The following is a 19,634-nucleotide window of genomic DNA, read 5'->3' as shown; positions in this document are numbered from 1 at the left end:
GAGGTTGCAGTGAGCCAGTATCTCACCACTGCACTCCAGCCTGGGCGACCGAGTGACTGTCTCAGAAGAATAAGAAGAAGAAAAAAAAGAACATCAAAGAACAAAAGGAAACCATGTTTAAACAACTAAAGGAAAGAAATAATATTTCACCAAATACAAAATATCAATAAGGAGAGAGTAAATATAAGAGGGAACCACAGAGACATTCCAGAGTTGAAAAGTGAAATAAAATATTTCACTTAAATATTTAACATTTAAGTGAAATAAAATAAACTAAATGAAATAAAAAATTCACCAGAGGGACTCAATGGCAGAATTGAACTGGCAGAACAATGTTTCATGAAATGCAAAAGGTAAATTAAGTAATTCCAGCAACTTGGGAGGCCAAGGCAGGAGGATCATGAGGTCGGTAGTTCAAGATCAGTCTGGCTAACATGGTGAAACCCTGTCTCTATTAAAAATACAAACAAATAGTTGGGCATGGTAGTGGTCACCTGTAGTCTCAGCTACTCAGTAACTGCTTGAACCCAGGAGGCGGAGGTTGCAGTGAGCCAAGATCACGCCACTGTCCTCCACCCTGGGTGACAGAGTGAGACTACTCCATCTCAAAAAAAGAAGAAAAAATTATTTAGTCTGTGGAACAGAAAGAAAAAAGAATGAAGAAAAATGAACAGAGGGCTGGGTGTGTTGGCTCACACCTGTAATTGCAGCACTTTGGGAGGCCAAGGCAAGTAGATCACTTGAGCTCATGAGTTCAAGACCAGCCTGGACAACATGGTGAAACCCTGTCCCTACTAAAAATACAAAAATTAGCTAGGCATGGTGGCACACGCCTATAAATCCAGCTACTCAGGAGGCTGAGGCACAAGAATAGCTTGAACCCAGGAGGCAGACATTGCAGTGAGCCGAGACTGCGTCACTTTACTCCAGCCTAGGCAATAAGCAAGACTCTGTCGAAAAGGAAAAGGAAAAGGAAAAGGAAGGAAGGAAGGAAGGAAGGAAGGAAGGAAGGAAGGAAGGAAGAGAAAGAAATAAGTAAATAAAAGAAAGAAAGAAAGAAGAAAGGAAAAATAAAAATGAACAGATCCTCAAAGCCCAATGGGACAGCATCGCATCAACGAGTAGGAACATGTGCATGGTAGAATTTTCAATGGAGAGAAGAGAGTAAAAGGGGCAGAAAAAACATCTAAAGGAATAATAGGCAAAACCTTCCCAAATTTGATGAAAGACACTAAATACATATCCAAGAGACTGAACAAACTCCAAGTATGATCATCTCAGGGATCCACACATAGAGATATCATAGTCAGAGGAACAAAAGCCAAAGACAGACAATCTTGAAAGAATCAAGAAGATAAGTGATGGATCACAGTCGAGGATCCTCAATAACAGCTGACTCCTCATAAGAAACCACAGCATTCAGAAGGCGGTCAGGAAACAAAGTGCTGAAAGAAAGGACTGTTAACCAAGAAGTCTACATGCTGCAAAACTACCCTTCAAAAACTGAAAGGTAAGTGAGGACACTGAGAAAACCTGTTACTAACAGATCTGCCCAACAAGAAACACTAAAGGGAGTCCAGGCTGAAATGAAAGGACAAAAGATAGTAATCTGAATCCATATGAAGAAATGAAGACTCCAGTAAAGGACTAGAAAAGGAAACTATACGGGTAGACTATATAGTTTTTGTTTGTAACTCTTTTCTTCTCCTATCTGATTAAAGAGACACAACTGTGTAAAACAGTAATTTTTAAACTGTGTTGATGAGCTTGCAATGTATAAATCATGTAATTTGTATGACAATTACACAACATATGATATATATTGATATTTAGATCTGTTGCAAAGGAAATTGCTAATTTGTGTTATAAAATATTTGGAATGAAATATGTGAATTTTAATCTCTGAATTACTATTTATGTTTCAATATATTACATATCCTAAAAGCTAAACTTTCATCTCCTGGATTTTAACTTTTTTTTTTTTGAAACAGAGTCTCATTCTGTTGCCCAAGCTGGAGTGCAGTGGTGTGATCTTGGCTCACTGCAACCTATGCCCCCATCAAGTAGCTGGAATTACAAGCATGTGCCACAACACCCAGCTAATTTTTGTATTTTTAGTACAGACGGTGTTTCACCGCATTGGTCAGGCTGTTCTCGAACTCCTGACCTCAAGTGATCCGCCCACCTCGGCTTCTCAAAGTGCTAGGATTACTGGTGTTTTTATTTAGACAATTTCGAACATATCCACAATGCAGGAAGACAGGTCCCTTGGTAAACGCAGCTCTTCCCCCTCTGGCTTGCAATTTTCAGGCAAAATGTACCAAGAATGCAACTTCTTGAAATAAGAAGGAACTACCCGCAAAGGCCCAGGCTTTGTTCTCATCCCCGTGGAAGAGAACGTCCCCCAATGCTTGCACTCCGTAATCTGAGGGACATCGATGTTTAAAACCCAGAGCAGGGTGCTTCTGGGGTCTTTTGGCTGTGGTAATAAGTGGAACTCACATAAATTAAACTCCATTCCCCTGGTTAGCTTTCCTGAGTCCTGGGGGACAATCTTGCCATGGATCCTAGGCTTCTGTTGATTCTTGCTGGCTACCTGTGAGTAATAACATTGCTTTACCTGACTTGTGCAAGTCAGTGTATGACTCACCAAACTCCTCCTCTGGTAACTGGGTTTATGCAAAACCTTCCACCAAATCTAGGAACCTTAGCAGAAACTGATTTGATGAGATGTTTAGAGTTCTCCCCTGGGACTGCTCACCAACACACAGTGTTCCCCTCCTAAGTGCTGGAACCTGTATACAATATTCTGCATAACATATGCATGGACATTTTTATAGCAGAATATCAGATTCAGCCGGGCGTGGTGGCTCAAGCCTGTAATCCCAGCACTTTGGGAGGCCGAGGCGGGTGGATCACAAGGTCGAGAGATCGAGACCATCCTGGTCAACATGGTGAAACCCCGTCTCTACTAAAAATACAAAAAATTAGCTGGGCGTGGTTGCACATGCCTGTAATCCCAGCTACTCAGGAGGCTGAGGCAGGAGAATTGCCTGAGCCCAGGAGGCGGAGGTTGCGGTGAGCCGAGATCACGCCATTGCACTCCAGCCTGGGTAACAAGAGTGAAACTCCGTCTCAAAAAAAAAAAAAAAAAAAAAAAAAAAAAAAAAAAAAAAAAAAAAAAAAAAAATCAGATTCATAATACCATAACATCTGAGAAAATAATTCACTGTAATCCAACTCCCAGTAGTTTCATCTTAAGTTTGTCTCACCCAAAATTTAAGCTTCGTCGAGCATTTGACGTTACATTTATTCTATCTGTTGATGGACTTGGAATCACATGACGTCCTGGAGACATCTTCTTTACTTCCCATGCCAATGATGTTGGTCTGCCAATTCAATATACAAACCAGATTAAATTAACAGAGAAAAGGGAGAAACAAGTAATCTTTTCTCTTGGCTGCCAGTGGATGAAAAAATAATCCTACTTTTCAACCGAAAAAAAAAAAAAAATCACAAGATGTACAAAATTTTCCCTAGAGAATTGATTACCAGAAAGTTACCATACTATCAGTGAGAAATCACAGTTAATAAATGATTCAGGATTTTCTAATGACTGCAGCATAGCAACACTACTCCAATTACCTCAAAAAGGTCATGGGGTTACAGGAATATGAGATACACTACTTATTATTTATAAGCTTCCATATACCCAGCTTAAAAAAATATTAAAAATGCAATGACACTACTTCAATCTACTGTCTCTAACACCCTGGAGAAGTTTGTGAAACAGGTATCAAGAGAAAGAATATGCTAAAGGTTAAATGATGAGTAGGAAAATATAAAGTGTCCTTCCTCTACCTCTTAATCACTCATGAGAGCAAGAATATAAAGATTTCATTGCTGTTTGCTGGGAAAACAAAGAAATGTAACTTAACGTCTACTCCTCCTCCTTCACTGGCCCCACAACCAATCAGTTGACAGGATGTGTAACACGCCCTCACTCCAATCTCCGTAAATCCCATGGGTATCCCTGTGTCTTACTCTTCATTTCCCTTCAATCTTGCCTTCTGTTAGTATCTGCTTTTAAAAATTTCATTGGCAAAATGGTATTCAATTGTCTTTGTTTGTAAATTATGTGTTTATTATAATTACTAATGAAAATAAACTTTTTAACCAACCATCTGAATTTCTTCATTTGGGATGTGCACGTTGGTATCTTTGCCTCATTTTTTCCACTGGGATTTGCACCATTTTCTGATCAATTTAAAATAGCTTACTACTACTTTATGGCTAAAAATCCATTTGCATTGGTGATACAACTATTTTGCCTTTAATTTTTCCTTTTTATTTGGAAACATTTGTTTTCTTTCTATTCAATCAAGGGTATTCAAAATTTTTCTTTGTGGTGTCTGCCTTTGTCTTACAAAGTCCTCAGATGTAAAACAAATATATCAGTATTTATCCACATTTTCTTCTTTAAACACATACAACTTCAATTTTTACATTTAAATCTCAAGGCTAGCCAAAATAAATTTTGATGCATGATTTGAAAAATGCAAGATGGATAATGCCATCTGTAGAGCATTGACGACTGCTTTCCATATCTAGGAGCTGTCTCATGAGGCAAAGAAGAGAAATGCTGATAACTGGCGAAAGTAAAAGGGATGCCTCGGCCGGGCATGGTGGCTCATTCCTGTAATCCCAGCACTTTGGGTGGCCAAAGTGGGCAGATCACTTGAGGTCAGGAGTTTGAGACCAGCCTGACCAACATGGTAAAATGCTGTGTCTACTAAAAACGCAAAAATCAGCTGGGCATGGTGGCAGGCACCTGTAATCCCAGCTACTCAGGAGGCTGAGGCAGGAGAATTGCTTAAAAGTGGGAGGTGGAGGTTGCAGTGAGCCAAGATGGCACCACTGCACTCCAGCCTGAGTTACAGAGTGAGACTCTGTCTCCAAACAAAGGCAGGGAGGGGTGATGTCTCAGGTACATTTCTGAACCATAGTGCCGAGAGAGGAATGGGAATCATTCTGTTAAGCTTGGGTTTGGCTTCTGTATCTTTCTCAATACGATCCTCAACACAGCCACCAATCAGTGATTGAATTTTGCAAGCACAAAAAAAGAATCTATCTTTTAATGCATTGGTGACTACATTATAGACCTTTTTTGGATACAACAAATAGAAACTCAATCAAGTTAAATAAAAAATGAAAGGAAAATGAAAATTTATTGTAAGGATATAAACTGTACAAGGTCAAAGACATCCAAAAGTTGGTGGTGACTAGAATCAGGGCTCACAAGGACTAGACACAGTATAGGCTCTCAGAGGCCGCATAAGTTCTGTTTCTCTCTGTAATTCTATTCCATTTCTTTTCCAACCTGCTTTACTCTGCTTATTGTCACAAGGGAGATATAGCCACAAGTCCCAAATCAGCAATGATGATCTCTGAGCTTGGTTCAACCCAGTGAAAGAATAAAACCACAGATCCAATCACCTATTACCAAGGGGTAAGGGTAAAATTACTTAGTACAAAGACTTTTATGCTGACCCACCTAGGGACTGTGAATGAGGTAGGCACTAAAAAAATATATCAAATATTCTACTGTGAGAAACAAAACTATTAAAAGGGTCAGCCTATCTTAGTTTCCTTGGATTTGGTTTCCCAGGAATCCAGCCCTCTGGATTTCTTTCTTGGAATTCCTTTACCCTACTGGTTCTGCCTGCCCATAGGGCTGACGCATCAGTATGAGACAAAAGATGTCTTCTTTACTGGATAGTTCCACCCAGTAAGACGGAGCCAAGATTAAATCCAAGGCAAAGAGGCGGGAGAGGCCTGTTGGCTCTGGTCGGGGTTGGGGAGCAGCCTGGTAGCTCCAAGTGACTTGGCAAGTTTGCCAGAGTTTAGGAATTACTTACATGTCTTAACTAAACTGCTCTTTTGTCTTTGTACATAACCAAAATAATACTAAGTCCATTAGATAATCTATCTCTGGAATAGCGCATTCTCCCTACCATTACTACCTTAATCTGTGTAGTCACCATCTCTAAACTACACTGCCGTATCTCAACCTTCCTACATGGCAGCCAAAATGATCTTTTAAAAACGTAAATCTGATATGTCATTTTCTTATTTTAAAACCCTTTATTGGCTCAAAGTCAAATCTACATCCCTTATCACTTCTACAGAGCTCTACACGACATGGTCCTAGACTAGCTCTATAGGCTCATCTCATGCTACTTTTCCCTTTTCTTTTCACTCCTGCCCTACTAAATTCTAAATTCCTTGATTACACTGTGCTCCCTTCCACTTCAAAGACATCACACATACTTTTAGCATTATCTCAAATTACTCTTTTCTCTTTGTCTAACTCCTACTTAACAATTGTGTCTCAATTTAAATGTCACCTCCTCAAGGAAGCCTTCCTGGACTTAGCAAACTGGTTAAGGGTGCTTTTTCTTATACTCCCAGAGTAAACTGTATTTCTTCTTGATGATACTTGGCACATTCATACTTACTTAACATCAACCTTTCCTGCTAGAAATGTACTTGGTCCATTCAGGCTGCTACAACAACATACCTTACAACTGGTAGTTTGTCAACAACAATGTATTTTTATAGTTCCGGATGCTGGGAAGTACAAGATCAAGGTGCCAGCATATTCAACGTCTGAAACAGGCCCTGTTCTTTATAAAGAGTATCTTTGAGCTGTGTCCTCACAAGGTGGAAGGGGTAACAGCTCCCACTTCTTTTATATGTCACTAATCCTATTCATGAGGGCTCCACCTTCTTAATTTAACTACCTCCTAAAGGCCCCACCTCTTAATACTATCACATTGGTGATTTTCAACATATGAATTTTGGGAAGGCACATTCAGACCATAGCATGCACTATATACTTTATGAGGGGAGGGACTACATCTGTCCTCTTCACCACAACAGTCCTAGAGCTTGGCACACAGCATTCAGATATTGTGTGCTGATTCCAAATGAATCTTTCTAAAGAAGCTTTCATCTCATATTATTCCCCTAATCAAAAATCATCAATTTTCCTCATTGCCTAATACATTAAAAAGAAATACCATATCTTTCCCTACATTGCTTTGACTTCGCACATGTCCTACAACATAGCTGTTTGAATTTACTCCCTTCACCGAAATGGCCAACCAGCTGGTAAAATCCATCCCATCCTTAAAACACTTCTCTTGCATCCTCCAGAAATCTTCCTTGATCCATCCTCCAAGAGAGATTTGTCCTTCTCTGAAGAACCATAATCGTTCTTATACTTAGTTCTATTTTAAATCACATTTAGGCTCAAAATTCCATGAAAATAAATGTGTCGCATTCAACAATTAAATTTCTGTACTGAATAAAGTAATAAGCAACTAATACCCACTGATAAATACCAAATATTTGTTACTTAATTGAATAAAAAATGCAGCACCTGATTTTTAGATTTTTACAAGTTTCAAGTCAATATGAGGTTAAGTCCATTGTCATTTTCAATGACTGCTATTGAAAACTGCTGTATGATAGAAATATTGAGACCAGGGAACTCATTACCTGCTTTGAGCATCTGTCTTCTCCAGCTTTTCCTGAAGCTGAATCCAGTCAATCAATGCTTTGAAATCTCTTACATAGTTATCCAGCATCATTAGCACCTCCTAAAACAAACAAACAAAAAAAACATTAAATTCCATTCTGAGACTAAAAACTTTGAAGAAAAAAAACAGAGTGAACAACTTAAGAATTAATAGTTTTTACATTATACTCTTCAATGTAAAAGCTGCATAACTTACTGATATAGTTTTTGCTTTTTCATTCTGTTTGGTAAGATAATAAAAAATATCATCGGTTGAAAAGTCTAAAGACCAAGAAATGATATTGATGTTTCTTCTCAAAACCTCCCCCAACGGCCATCCTTTCAACCTTTTTATTATGAATTTTAATATACAGAAAAGTATAAATATAAATGTACAAATAAATTATCATAAAGAAAAGACCCTTGTAACCACCACAAAGCACACAAACATAAATCTACAGACAAGTTACTGCAAAGCAAAGACCCATGTAACCATCATCCATGACAAAAAAATGTAACAATGCCAATCTAAAATTTCCCTGGTGTCCACTTCCAATCACTATCTCCGTCCCTCCACCAAGTTAACCATTGCCTTGTTTTCTAATCATTTATTTTTACCTGTTTTTGAAATGCACAGATATGAACTCTTACAGCCTCTATTACTTCTGTGCTTATTAGTACCTCTGTTTACCAGGTTCACCAATACTGAAAAGTATACCTACAATTCATTTATCATCATCTGAAGTCCTTGCTGATCTATCCTGTATTCTGTCGCATATCTATCCAACCTACTGTGTGTGTTTATTGAATGATATTTGTATTTATTGTAATATCTTTCTAATCTGCTGTTGACAGACACTGGAGTGATTTCCAATTTCTGGAAACTACAGATTATATGCTGTTATTCATGTGTAGGTCTTCTGCACATTTATGTAAATTACCAGTAAGTATAAGCTCATGAGTGAAACTGCTAAGTCACAGAGTAAGCATATGTTCCACTTTAGTATGGACGCCAAATTCTTTTCCAAAAGTGGCCGCCCCTCCCAGCAGCAGTGCATGTGAGCTCTCCTTGTTCCACATCCTTGAAAAGCAGCAGTATACAAAAATCAGCATTCAAAAACCTGTTGCATTCTTCACATCAATAACAACCTGTGTTAAAAAGAAATTTTCAAAATCCTATTTATGATAGCATCAAAAGAATACTTAGGAATAAATATAACAAAGGAAGTGAAAGATCTAGATACTGAAAACTATAAAACACTGATTAAAGAAACTAACGAAGATGCAAATAAACAGAAAGCTATTCCATGTTTATGGATGGTAAAAATTAATACTGTCAAAACATTCATACTATCCAAAGTGACATGCTCAATGCGATCACTACCATTTTTCACAGAAATAGAAAAAAAAATTCTAAAATTTGGATGGAACTACAAAAACCTTTAAATAGCCAAAGCAATCTGAAGAAAGAAAAATTAAATTGGATGCATCACACTTCCTGATTGTAAATTACATTACAAAGCAATAGTAAACTAAACTGTAATGACAGGCATACAGACAGACATGAGGATCAACAAAACAATGAAACATAACAGAAAGCCCAGAAAAAACCCAAGCATATATGGTCAACTAATTTTCAACAAGGCCACCAAGAAAACACAATGAGAAAAGGCTAAACTCTTCCATAGTGCTGGGAAAACTAAATAACCACATGTAAAAAAGGAAACCACACACAAAAACAAACTCAAAATGGATTAAAGACATAAACATGAGACCTGAAACTATAAAACTTCTAGAAGAAAACAAAAGCAAAAGTTCCTTAATAGTGACCTCAAGCAATATTTTTTTTGATATCACACTAAAGACTCATGCAACTAAAACAAAAATATCCAGGTGAGACTACAACAAAATAAAAACTTTCCTAAAAATAAAACATTCAACAGAATGAAAAAGCAGACTACAGACTGAGAAAAATATCTGCAAACCCTGTATATGGTAAGCAGTTAATATGCCTGTATATGGTAAGCGGTTAATATCCAAACTACATAAGGAACTCACACAACTCAATAACAAGAAAACAAATAACTGCCTGAAGAGGCTTTAAAAAAAAAAACATAAAACAGCCAACAAGCATAAGAAAAAGTGCTTAACATCACTAATCATCATGAAAATGCAAATTAAAACTATAATAAGATACCACCTCACATCTGTTAGAACCACTGTTATCCAAAAGATATGAGATAACAACTGTTGGCCAGGGTGTGGAGAAAACCCTTGTATGCTATTTGTGGAAATGTAAATTGGTACAACCGTTATGGAAAACAGTATGAAAGTTTCTCAAAAAATTAAAAATACAACTAACATATGACCCCAAAATCCCTCTTCTGAGTATATATCCAAAGAAAATGAAACCAGCACCTCCTAGAGACATCTGTACTTCTATGTTTATTTGCAGCATTATTCACAATAGCCAAGATATGGAAACAACCTTAAGTGTCCATCAATGGATAAATGAGTAAAGAAATTATGGTGTACGCATGTTCTCACTCATAGGTGGGTGTTGAACAATGAGAACACATGGACTCAGGGAGAGGAGCATCACACACTAGGGGCAGTTGAGGGGCATAGGGGAGAGACAGTTGGGGGGTGGGGAGGGATAACATGGGGAGAAATGCCAGATACAGTATCCTCTAAAGTAAAATAAAAATAAAAATAAACAAATAAAGACATTGTGGTGTATACATACACACACATACATACAGTCAAGTACCACTAAATAACAGAGATATACTGAGAAATGCATTGCTAGTCAATTTCATCATTGTGGGAACATCAGGATATATTTACAAAAACCTAGATGGCATAGCCAGCCTACTATACACCTAAGCTGTATGTATGGCCTATTGCTCCTAGGCTACAAACCTGTATAGCAGACACCTGACCCACACAACAGGAGGTGAGCAGTGGGCCAGTGAGCATCACCACCTGAGCTCCACCTCCGGTCAGATCAGGGGCAGCATCAGACTCCCATAGAAGCACAAACTCTATTGTGAACTGCACATGTGAAGGATCTAGGCTGAATGCTCCTTATGAGAATCTAATGCCTGATGATCTGAGGTGGAATAGTTTCATCTTGAAACTACCCCAATCCCAATCTGTTGAAACACTGTCTTCCACAAAACAGGTCCCTGGTGCCAAAAAGGTTGGGGACCACTGCTGTACAGCATGTTACTATACTGAATACTACAGGCAAGAGTAATGCAATACTAAGTATTTGTACATCTAAACACAGAAAATGTATAGTAAAAATATGTTATAAAATATTTTTAAATGATACACCTGTAGCCCTTCCCATGAATGGAGTTTACAGGACTAAATGTTGCTCTGGGTAAGGGACGGAGAGGAAGGGAGGAAGGGAGACAGTGGTGCGTGAAGACCTAAGACATTACTGTATGCTGCTGTAGACTTCATAAACTGCACATTTAGACTACACAAAATTCAAACAAAAATTGTGTCTTCCTAATAAATTAAACTTAGCTTACTACAATCTTTTTACTTTATAACCCTTTTAGTATTTTAAAACCCTGACTCTTGTAATAACTTAGCTTAAAACACAAACACATTGTACAATTGTACAAAATTATCTTTATAACCTCATCCTATAAGCTTTTTTTCTATCTTTTCTTCCTTTTTAACCTTTTTTGTTAAAAATAAAGACATGAACACACACAGTAGCCTAGGCCTACACAGGATCAGGATCTTCCACCTTCACATACTGTCCCACTGCAAGGTCTTCAAGAGCAAGAAAATAACATGTATGGAGCTGTCATCTCCTGATAACAATGTTTTATCCTGGAACACCACCTAAGGAGCTGCCAGAGGCTGTTTTATAGTTAACTTTCTTTTTGTAAATAGAAGGAATAAATTCTAAAAAACAATAAATAGTATAAAATACATAAGCCAGTAACATAATTTACTATAATCATCAAGTACTGGGTACTGTCCATAACTGTATGTGCTATACTGTCATATGAATGGTAGCACGAAAGCCTTGTTTCTATCAGCATCATCACAAACACTGAGTAATACATAGTGCCACAACATTATGACAGCTATCATATCACTAGGTAACAAGAATCTTTCAGGTCTATTAAAATCTTATGAAACCACCATTGTATATGTGGTCTGCTGTTGACTGAAACATTGTTATGCAGCACACGACTGCACAATGAAATACTATTCCACATTTAAAAAGGAGTTCCTAACGTTTGCAACAACATGAATAAGCCTCAAGGACATCATGCTAAGTGAAATAAGTCAGATCTAGAAAGAAAAATAGTGTACGATCTTATTTATATGTACATAATATAAACAAAGTCAAATACATAGAAAGAGGAAGATCAGTGGTTGGTTAACAAGGTCACAGGGAAGAAGGAAATTGGGAGATGTAGATTAAAGCATACAAACTTTTAATTATGTAGGCTGAACAGGTCTACAAAGTTAGTATACAATAATTCACCGAAAGAGTAGTTTTGGTACTCTTAACACAAAAAAAAGACGACAGTGAGGTGACAGATACGTTCGTTTGCTTGGCTGCAGTAATCATTTTACTACATATCTGTATGTCAAAACACGTTACAGGGCACTCCTGCCAAGAAGGCTGAATACGAACAGCTCTGGAGCGCAGTTCCCAGCGAGAGAAATGCAGACGGCAAGTCATCTCTGCATTTCCAACCAAGGTACCAGGTTCATTTCAATGGGACTGTTTGGACAGTGGGTGTAGCCCAAGGAGGGTGAAGCGAGGCAGGTTATGGCACTACCTCACTTGGGAAGTGTAACTGGCCAGAGGATCGGGGACTTTACCCCCTCAGAACTCTCGTTCAGACACTGCACCTCTCCCATGGCCTTTGCAACCCACAGTCCAGGAGAATGCAGCCAGGCTGTGAAGCGCAGCAAGTTACCAAAACAGATCTGAGCGACCAGCTCCCGCCAGCGCCACGCCCCAAGTTGTCCGCACAGATCTGGACGGAAGTTTAGGCTGAACACCTGGGGGATGGATCTACCCCTACCCAAGAAAGAGGGATAGCTGAAAGCAGGAAGACAGGTGACACAGCTTAGCAGGTCCCACTCCCACAAAGACCAACAAACTGAAGCCCTCTCACTTGAGAGTTTTGCAGCCAGCACATCAGATTGAGCTTGACCTGGGACGATTGAGCTCGGTGGGATGAAGGGTGTCCGCCATTGCAAAAGTGAGTCTAATCTCACCTGTGTAAACAAAAGCCAGAGAAGCCTACACAGCAGGGTTGCTGAGTCCAAGGCAACCCAGCAGCACCTCTGCAGGCAGACAAGAAAGAGACTGCCTTCTTCAGCAGCTCCCTGACCCCTGTATAACCAAAAAGAATGCCTCACGCAGGAGAGCTCTGGCTGAACCTGGTGGGTGCGCTTCTGGTGCAAAGCTACCAGAGGAAAGATCAGACAGCAATACTCGCCGCTCTGCAGCCCCCGGCGGGGCTTCCCAGGAAAGAAAGGCCTGGAGCGGACCTCCAGCAGTCCTACAGCAAAGAGACTGTTAGAAGGAAAACTAAACACCAAAAATAAATAGCTTCAACGTCAGCAAAAAGGATGCCCACTCAGAGACCCCATGCAAAATCACCAATTTCAAAGATCAAAGGTAGATAAATCCATGAACATGGGAAGAAACCAGCACAGAAAAGCATGAGATCATCAAAGACCAGAATGCCTCTCCTCCTCCAAGGGATTACAATGCCTCACCAGCAAGGGAGCAAAACAGGATGGAGAATGAGTTTGATGAACTGACAGAATCAGGCTTCAGAAGGTGAGTAATAAACTTCTCTGAGCTAAGGGAACATGCTTTAACCCAATGCAAAGAAATTAAAAACCATGAAAAAAAGTTAAACAAAATGCTAACTAGAATAACCAGCTTAGAGAAGAACACGAAACGACTTGATGGAGCTGAAAAACACAGCACGAGAACTTCGTGAGGCTTACACAAGTTTCAATAGCCAAATCGACCAAGCGGAAGAAAGGGTATCAGAGACTGAAGATCAACTCAATGAAATAAAATGAGAAGGCAAGATTCGAGAAAACAAGAATGAAAAGAAATGAACAGAGCCTCCAAGAAATATGGGATTATGTGAAAAGACCAAATCTACATTTAATCAGTGTACTGGAATGTGACGAGAAGAATGAATCCAAGCTGGAAAACACTCTTCAGGATATTATCCAGGAGAACTTCCCCAACCTAGCAAGGCAGGGCAACATTTAAATACAGGAAATACAGAGAACACCCCAAAGGTACTCCTCAAGAAGAGCAACCCCAAGGCACATGATCACCAGATTCACCAGGGTTGAAATGAAGGAAAAAGTACTAAGGGCAGCCAGAGAGAAAGGTCGGGTCACCCACAAAGGGAAGCCATCACAGCTGATCTCGCGACAGAATCCCTACAAGCCAGAAGAGAGTGGGGGGCAATATTCAACATCCTTAAAGAACTTTCATCTCAGAATTTCATATACAGCCAAACTAAGCTTCATAAGTGAAAGAGAAATAAAATCCTTTATGGACAAGCAAATGCTGAGAGATTTTGCTGCCACCAGCCCTGCCTTACAAGAGCTCCAAAAGGAAGTACTAAACATGGAAAGGAACAACCAGTATGAGCCACTGCAAAAATGTACCAAATTGTAAAGACCTATGATGCAATGAAGAAACTGCATCAACTAATGGGCAAAACAACCAGCCAGTAACAAAATGGCAGGAACAAATTCACACATAACAGTATTAATGTCAAATGTAAACAGCCTAAATGTCCCAATCAAAAGAAACAGGCTGGCAAACTGAATACATTGGTGTACTGTATTCAGGAGACCCATCTCACATGAAAAGACACACATAGACTAAAAACAAAGGGATGAAAGAAGATTTACCAAGCAAATGGAGAGCTAAAAAAAAAAGCAGGGGTTACAATCCTAGTCTCTGATAAAATGGACGTTAAACCAACAAAGATCAAAAGAGACAAAGAAGGGCATTACGTAATGGTAAAAGGATTAATGCAACAAGAAGAGCTAACTATCCTAAAAATATATGCACCCAATACAGGAGCACCCAGATACATAAAGCAAGTTCTGAACAACCCACAAAGAGACTTAGACTCCCACACAATAATAGTGAGAGATTTTAACACTCCATTGTCAATATTATATCAATGAGACAGAAAATCAACAAGGACATCCAGGACTTACACTCAGATCTGACCAAGTGAACCTAATACACATCTACAGAAATCTCCACCCCAAATCCACAGAATATACATTCTTCTCAGCACCACATCACACCTACTCTAAAATTGACCATATAATTGGAAGTAAATCACTCCTCAGCAAATGCAAAAGAAAGGAAATAATAAAAAACTGTCTCTCAGACCACAGTGCAATCAAATTAGAACTCAGAATTAAGAAATTAACTCAAAACCGCACAACTACATGGAAACTGAACAACTTGCTCCTGGATGACAGGATAAACAATGAAATGACGTCCGAAATGAAGATGTTCTTCAAAACCAATGAGAATGAAGACACAACATACCCGAATCACTGGGACGCATTTAAAGCAGTGTCTAAAGGGAAATTTATAGCAATAAATGCCCATATGAGAAGGCAGGAAAGATCTAAAATTGACACCCTGTTGTCAAAATTGAAAGAGTTAGATAAGCAAGATCAAAAAAACTCAAAAGATAGCAGAAGACAAGAAATAACTAAGACCAGAGCAGAAGTGAAGGAGACAGAGACCCAAACAACACTTCAAAAATCAAAAAATCCAGGAGCTGGTTTTTGAAAAGATCAACAAAATAAAGACTGCTAGCCAGACTAATTTTTTAAAAAGAGCAAAGAATCTAATAGATGCAATAAAAAACAATAAAGGGGTTATCAACACTGATTCCACAGAAATACAAACTACCATTGGAGATTACTTCAAACAATTCTATGCACATAACTCAGTAAATCTGGAAGAAATGGATAAATTCCTGGACCCTTGCACCCTCCCAAGACTAAACCAGGGAAGAAATGGATAAATTCCTAGACACTTATACGCTCCCAAGACTAAACCAGGAAGAATTTGAAACCCTGAATAGACCAATAACAAGGTATGAAGTTGAGACAGCAACTAATAGCCTACCAACCAAAAAAAGTCCAGGTCCAGATGGGTTCACAGCTGAATTTTACCAGATGTACAAACAGGAGCTGGTACCTACCATTCCTTCTGAATCTATTCCAAACCATACAAAAAGAGGGAATCCTCCCTAACTTATTTTATGAGACCATCATCATCCTGATACCAAAACCTAGCGGAGACAACTAAAAAAGAAAACTTCAGGCCAATGTCCATGATGAACACTGATGCGAAAATCTTCAATAAAATACTGGAAAACCAAATGCAACAGCTCATCAAAAAGCTTACCCATCGTGATCAACTAGGCTTCATCCTGGGGATGCAAGACTGGCTCAACATATACAAATCTATAAACATAATCCATCACATAAACAGAACCAAGGACAAAAACCACATGATCATCTCAATAGATGCAGAGAACACCTTCAACAAAATTCAACAATCCTTTATGCTAAAAACCCTCAATAAACTAGGTATTGATGGAAGGTATCTGTAAATGATAAAAGCTATCTATGACAAACCCGCAGTCAATATCATACTGATCGGGCAAACACTTGAAGTATTCCCTTTGAAAACTGGCACTAGACAAGCATGCCCTCTCTCACCACTCCTATTCAATGTAGTATTGGAAGTTCTAGCCAGAGCAATAAGGCAAGAAAAAGAAATAAAAGGTATTCAATTAGGAAAAGCGGAAGTCAAATTGTCTCTATTTGCAGACGACATGATCATATACTTAGAAGACCCCATTGTCTCCGCCCAAAAATCTCCTTAACATGATAAGCAACTTCAGCAAAGTCTCAGGATACAAAATCAATGTGCAGAAATCACAAGCATTCCTAGACACCAATAACAGACAGAGAGCCAAATCATGAGTGAACTTCCATTCACAATTGCTACAAAGAGAATAAAATACCTAGGAATACAACAAACAAAGGATGTAAAAGACCTCTTCAAGGAGAACTACAAACTACTGCTCAAGTAAATAAGAGAGGACACCAAGATGGAAAAACATTCCATATTCGTGGTTAGAAGGGATCAATATTGTCAAAATGGCCAATTTCATGAAAACATCCCATGCCGATGGTTAGAAAGCATCAATATCATGAATAATGCCCAAAGTAATGTATAGATTAATCACCATCCCTATCAAGCTACCATCAACCTTCTTCACAGAACTGGAAAAAAAAAACAATAAACTTCATATAGAACCAAAAGAGAGCCCGCATAGCCAAGACAATCCTAAGCAAAAAGAACAAGGCTGGAGGCATCATGCTACCTGACTTCAAACTATACAACAAGGCTACAGTAATAAAAACAGCATGGTACTTGTACCAAAATAGAGACATAGACCAATGGAACAGAACAGAGGCCTCGGAAGTAATGCCACACACCTACAACCATCTGATCTTTAACAAACCTGACAAAAGCAAGCAATGAGGAAAGGATTCCCTGTCTAATAAATGGTGTTGGGAAAACTGGCTAGCAATGTGCAGAAAGCTGAAACTGGACCCATTCTTTACACTTTATACAAAAATCAACTCCAGATGGATTAAACATTTAAACATAAGGCCTAACACCATGAAAACCCTAGAAGTAAACCTAGGCAATACCATTCAGGATGTAGGCATAGGCAAGGAATTCATGACTAAAACACGAAAAGCAATGGCAATGAAAGTCAAAATAGACAAATGGGATCTAATCAAGCTTAAGAGTTTCTGCATAGCAAAAGAAACAATCATTAGAGTGAACCAGCAACCAACAGAATGGGAAAAAATTTCTGCAATCTACCCATCTGGAGGCTAATATCCAGAATATAAAAATAACTAAAGCAGATTTACAAGGGAAAAAATAAACAAACCCATTCAAAAGTGGGCAAAGGATATGAACAGACACTTTTCAAAAGAAGACATTTATGAGACCAACAAACAAATGAAAATAAATTCTCATCATCACTGGTCATTAGAGAAATGCAAATCAAAACCACATTGAGATACCATCTCACGCCAGTTAGAATGGCGATCATTAAAAAATCTGGAGACAACAGATGCTGGAGAGGATATGGAGAAATAGGAACACTTTTACACTGTTGGTGGGAGTGTAAATTAGTTCAACCATTGTGGGAGACAGTGTGGCGATTCCTCAAGGACCTAGAAAGAGAAATTCCATTTGACCCAGCAATCCCATTACTGGGTATATACCAAAAGGATTATAAATTGTTCTGTTATAAAGACACATACACACATATGTTCATTGCAGCACTGTTTACAATAGCAAAGACCTGAAACCAACCCAAATGCCCATCAATGATAGACTGGACAGAGAAACTGTGGCACATATACACCATGGAATACTATGCAGCCATAAAAAATGATGAGCTCATGTCATTTGTAAGGACATGGATGAATCTGGAAACCATCATTCTCAGCAAACTGACACAAGAACAGAAAACCAAACACTGCATTTTCTTACTCATAGGCAGGTGTTGAACAATGAAAACACATGGGCACAGAGAGAGGAACATCACACACTGGGGTCGGTTGGGGGGTGGGGGGCTAGGAGAGGGACAGCAGAGGGTTGGGGAGGTAGGGGAAAGATAACACTGGGAGAAATGCTTGATGTAGGTGACAGGGGGACGGAGACAGCAAACCACCATGGCATGTGTGTACCTATGCAACAATCCTGCAAGATCTGCACATGTAACCCAGAACATAAAGTACAATTTTAAAAAATTTAAAAGTTAAAAAAAGTTATAAACCTCAAATATATACATAACAAATATATATGTAAATAAACAGAATACCATTTACATTAACACCCGAAAATATAAAATACTTAGGTATAAATCTAACAAAATATGTGTAACATCTGTATTAGGAAAACAACAAAAGTGATGAAAAAAATTAAAGAACTAAATAAATGGAAAGATATTCCATGTTCATGGATAGGAAGACTCAATATTGTCAAGCTGTCAGTCATTTCTTTCCGACCTGATTTATAGATTCAATGCAATCTCAATCAAAATCCCAGCAAGTTAACCTGATTCTAAAGTTTATATGAAGAAGCAAAAGACTCAGTAGAGCCTAGACAATTTTGAAGAACAAAGTTCGTAGACTAACACTACCCAACGTGAAGCTTCCTAAAAACCTATAGCAATCAAGACAGGGTGGTACTAGGGTAAAAGACCAACAGGGCAATGGAACAGAAGAAAGAATTCAGAAATAGACTCACATAAATACAATCAACTGATCTTTGACTCAAGTACGAGGACAATAACAAGAATGAAAGATTGGTTTTTCAACAAATGATCTTTGACAAAGGTACAAAGGCAATATAAGATAACAAAGATTGTTTTTCAACACATGATGCTAGAATAAATGGGACATCACATGTAAAAAAATAGTGAGTCTAGACACAGACCTCACAACTTCACAAAAATTAATTCAAAATGGATCCTAAACCAAAATGTAAAATACAAAACTATACAACTCCTAAAGTATAACCCACAGGCAAAAAACCTAAATGATCTTGGATGTGACAATGAATTGTTAAATATAACACTAAAGGCACAATCCATGAGAGAAAAAATTGATAAGCTGGACTTGATTAAAATCAAAACTTCTGCTCTGCAAAAGACAGTATCAAGAGAATAAGAAGACAAGCCACAGACTGTGAGAAACTTTTGTAAAAGACATATAAGATACACTGCTATCTAAAACATACAAAGAACTCTTAAAACTCAACAATAAGAAAAAGAATCTGATAAAATAATAAGCCAAAGTCCTTAACAGACACTTCACCAAAGAAGATATAAAAACGGAAAATAAACATATGAAAATATGCGCCACATCGTACATCATCAGGAAAATG

The 19,634-nt window shown here is 38.4% G+C and overlaps 1 protein-coding gene across 12 annotated transcripts in view; it reads right to left on the bottom strand.

Annotated features, from left to right (window-relative positions):
• Positions 1–19,634, bottom strand: part of SCAPER (S-phase cyclin A associated protein in the ER) — a 535,706-nt gene that overhangs the window by 427,663 nt on the left and 88,409 nt on the right. For all 12 annotated transcript variants that reach the window (XM_074392618.1, XM_074392622.1, XM_074392621.1 and 9 more), the window contains 2 exons: positions 7,564–7,664; positions 3,273–3,389 (listed from right to left, as the gene is read on the bottom strand). In XM_074392618.1, the coding sequence (XP_074248719.1) occupies positions 3,273–3,389; positions 7,564–7,664 (218 nt within the window). The remainder of the gene's footprint in view (positions 1–3,272; positions 3,390–7,563; positions 7,665–19,634) is intronic.

The sequence above is a fragment of the Saimiri boliviensis genome, chromosome 2, assembly GCF_048565385.1.
Source record: "Saimiri boliviensis isolate mSaiBol1 chromosome 2, mSaiBol1.pri, whole genome shotgun sequence".
Classification (NCBI taxonomy): Eukaryota; Metazoa; Chordata; class Mammalia; order Primates; family Cebidae; genus Saimiri; species Saimiri boliviensis.
This window is presented reverse-complemented; position numbering and strand designations above follow the sequence as displayed.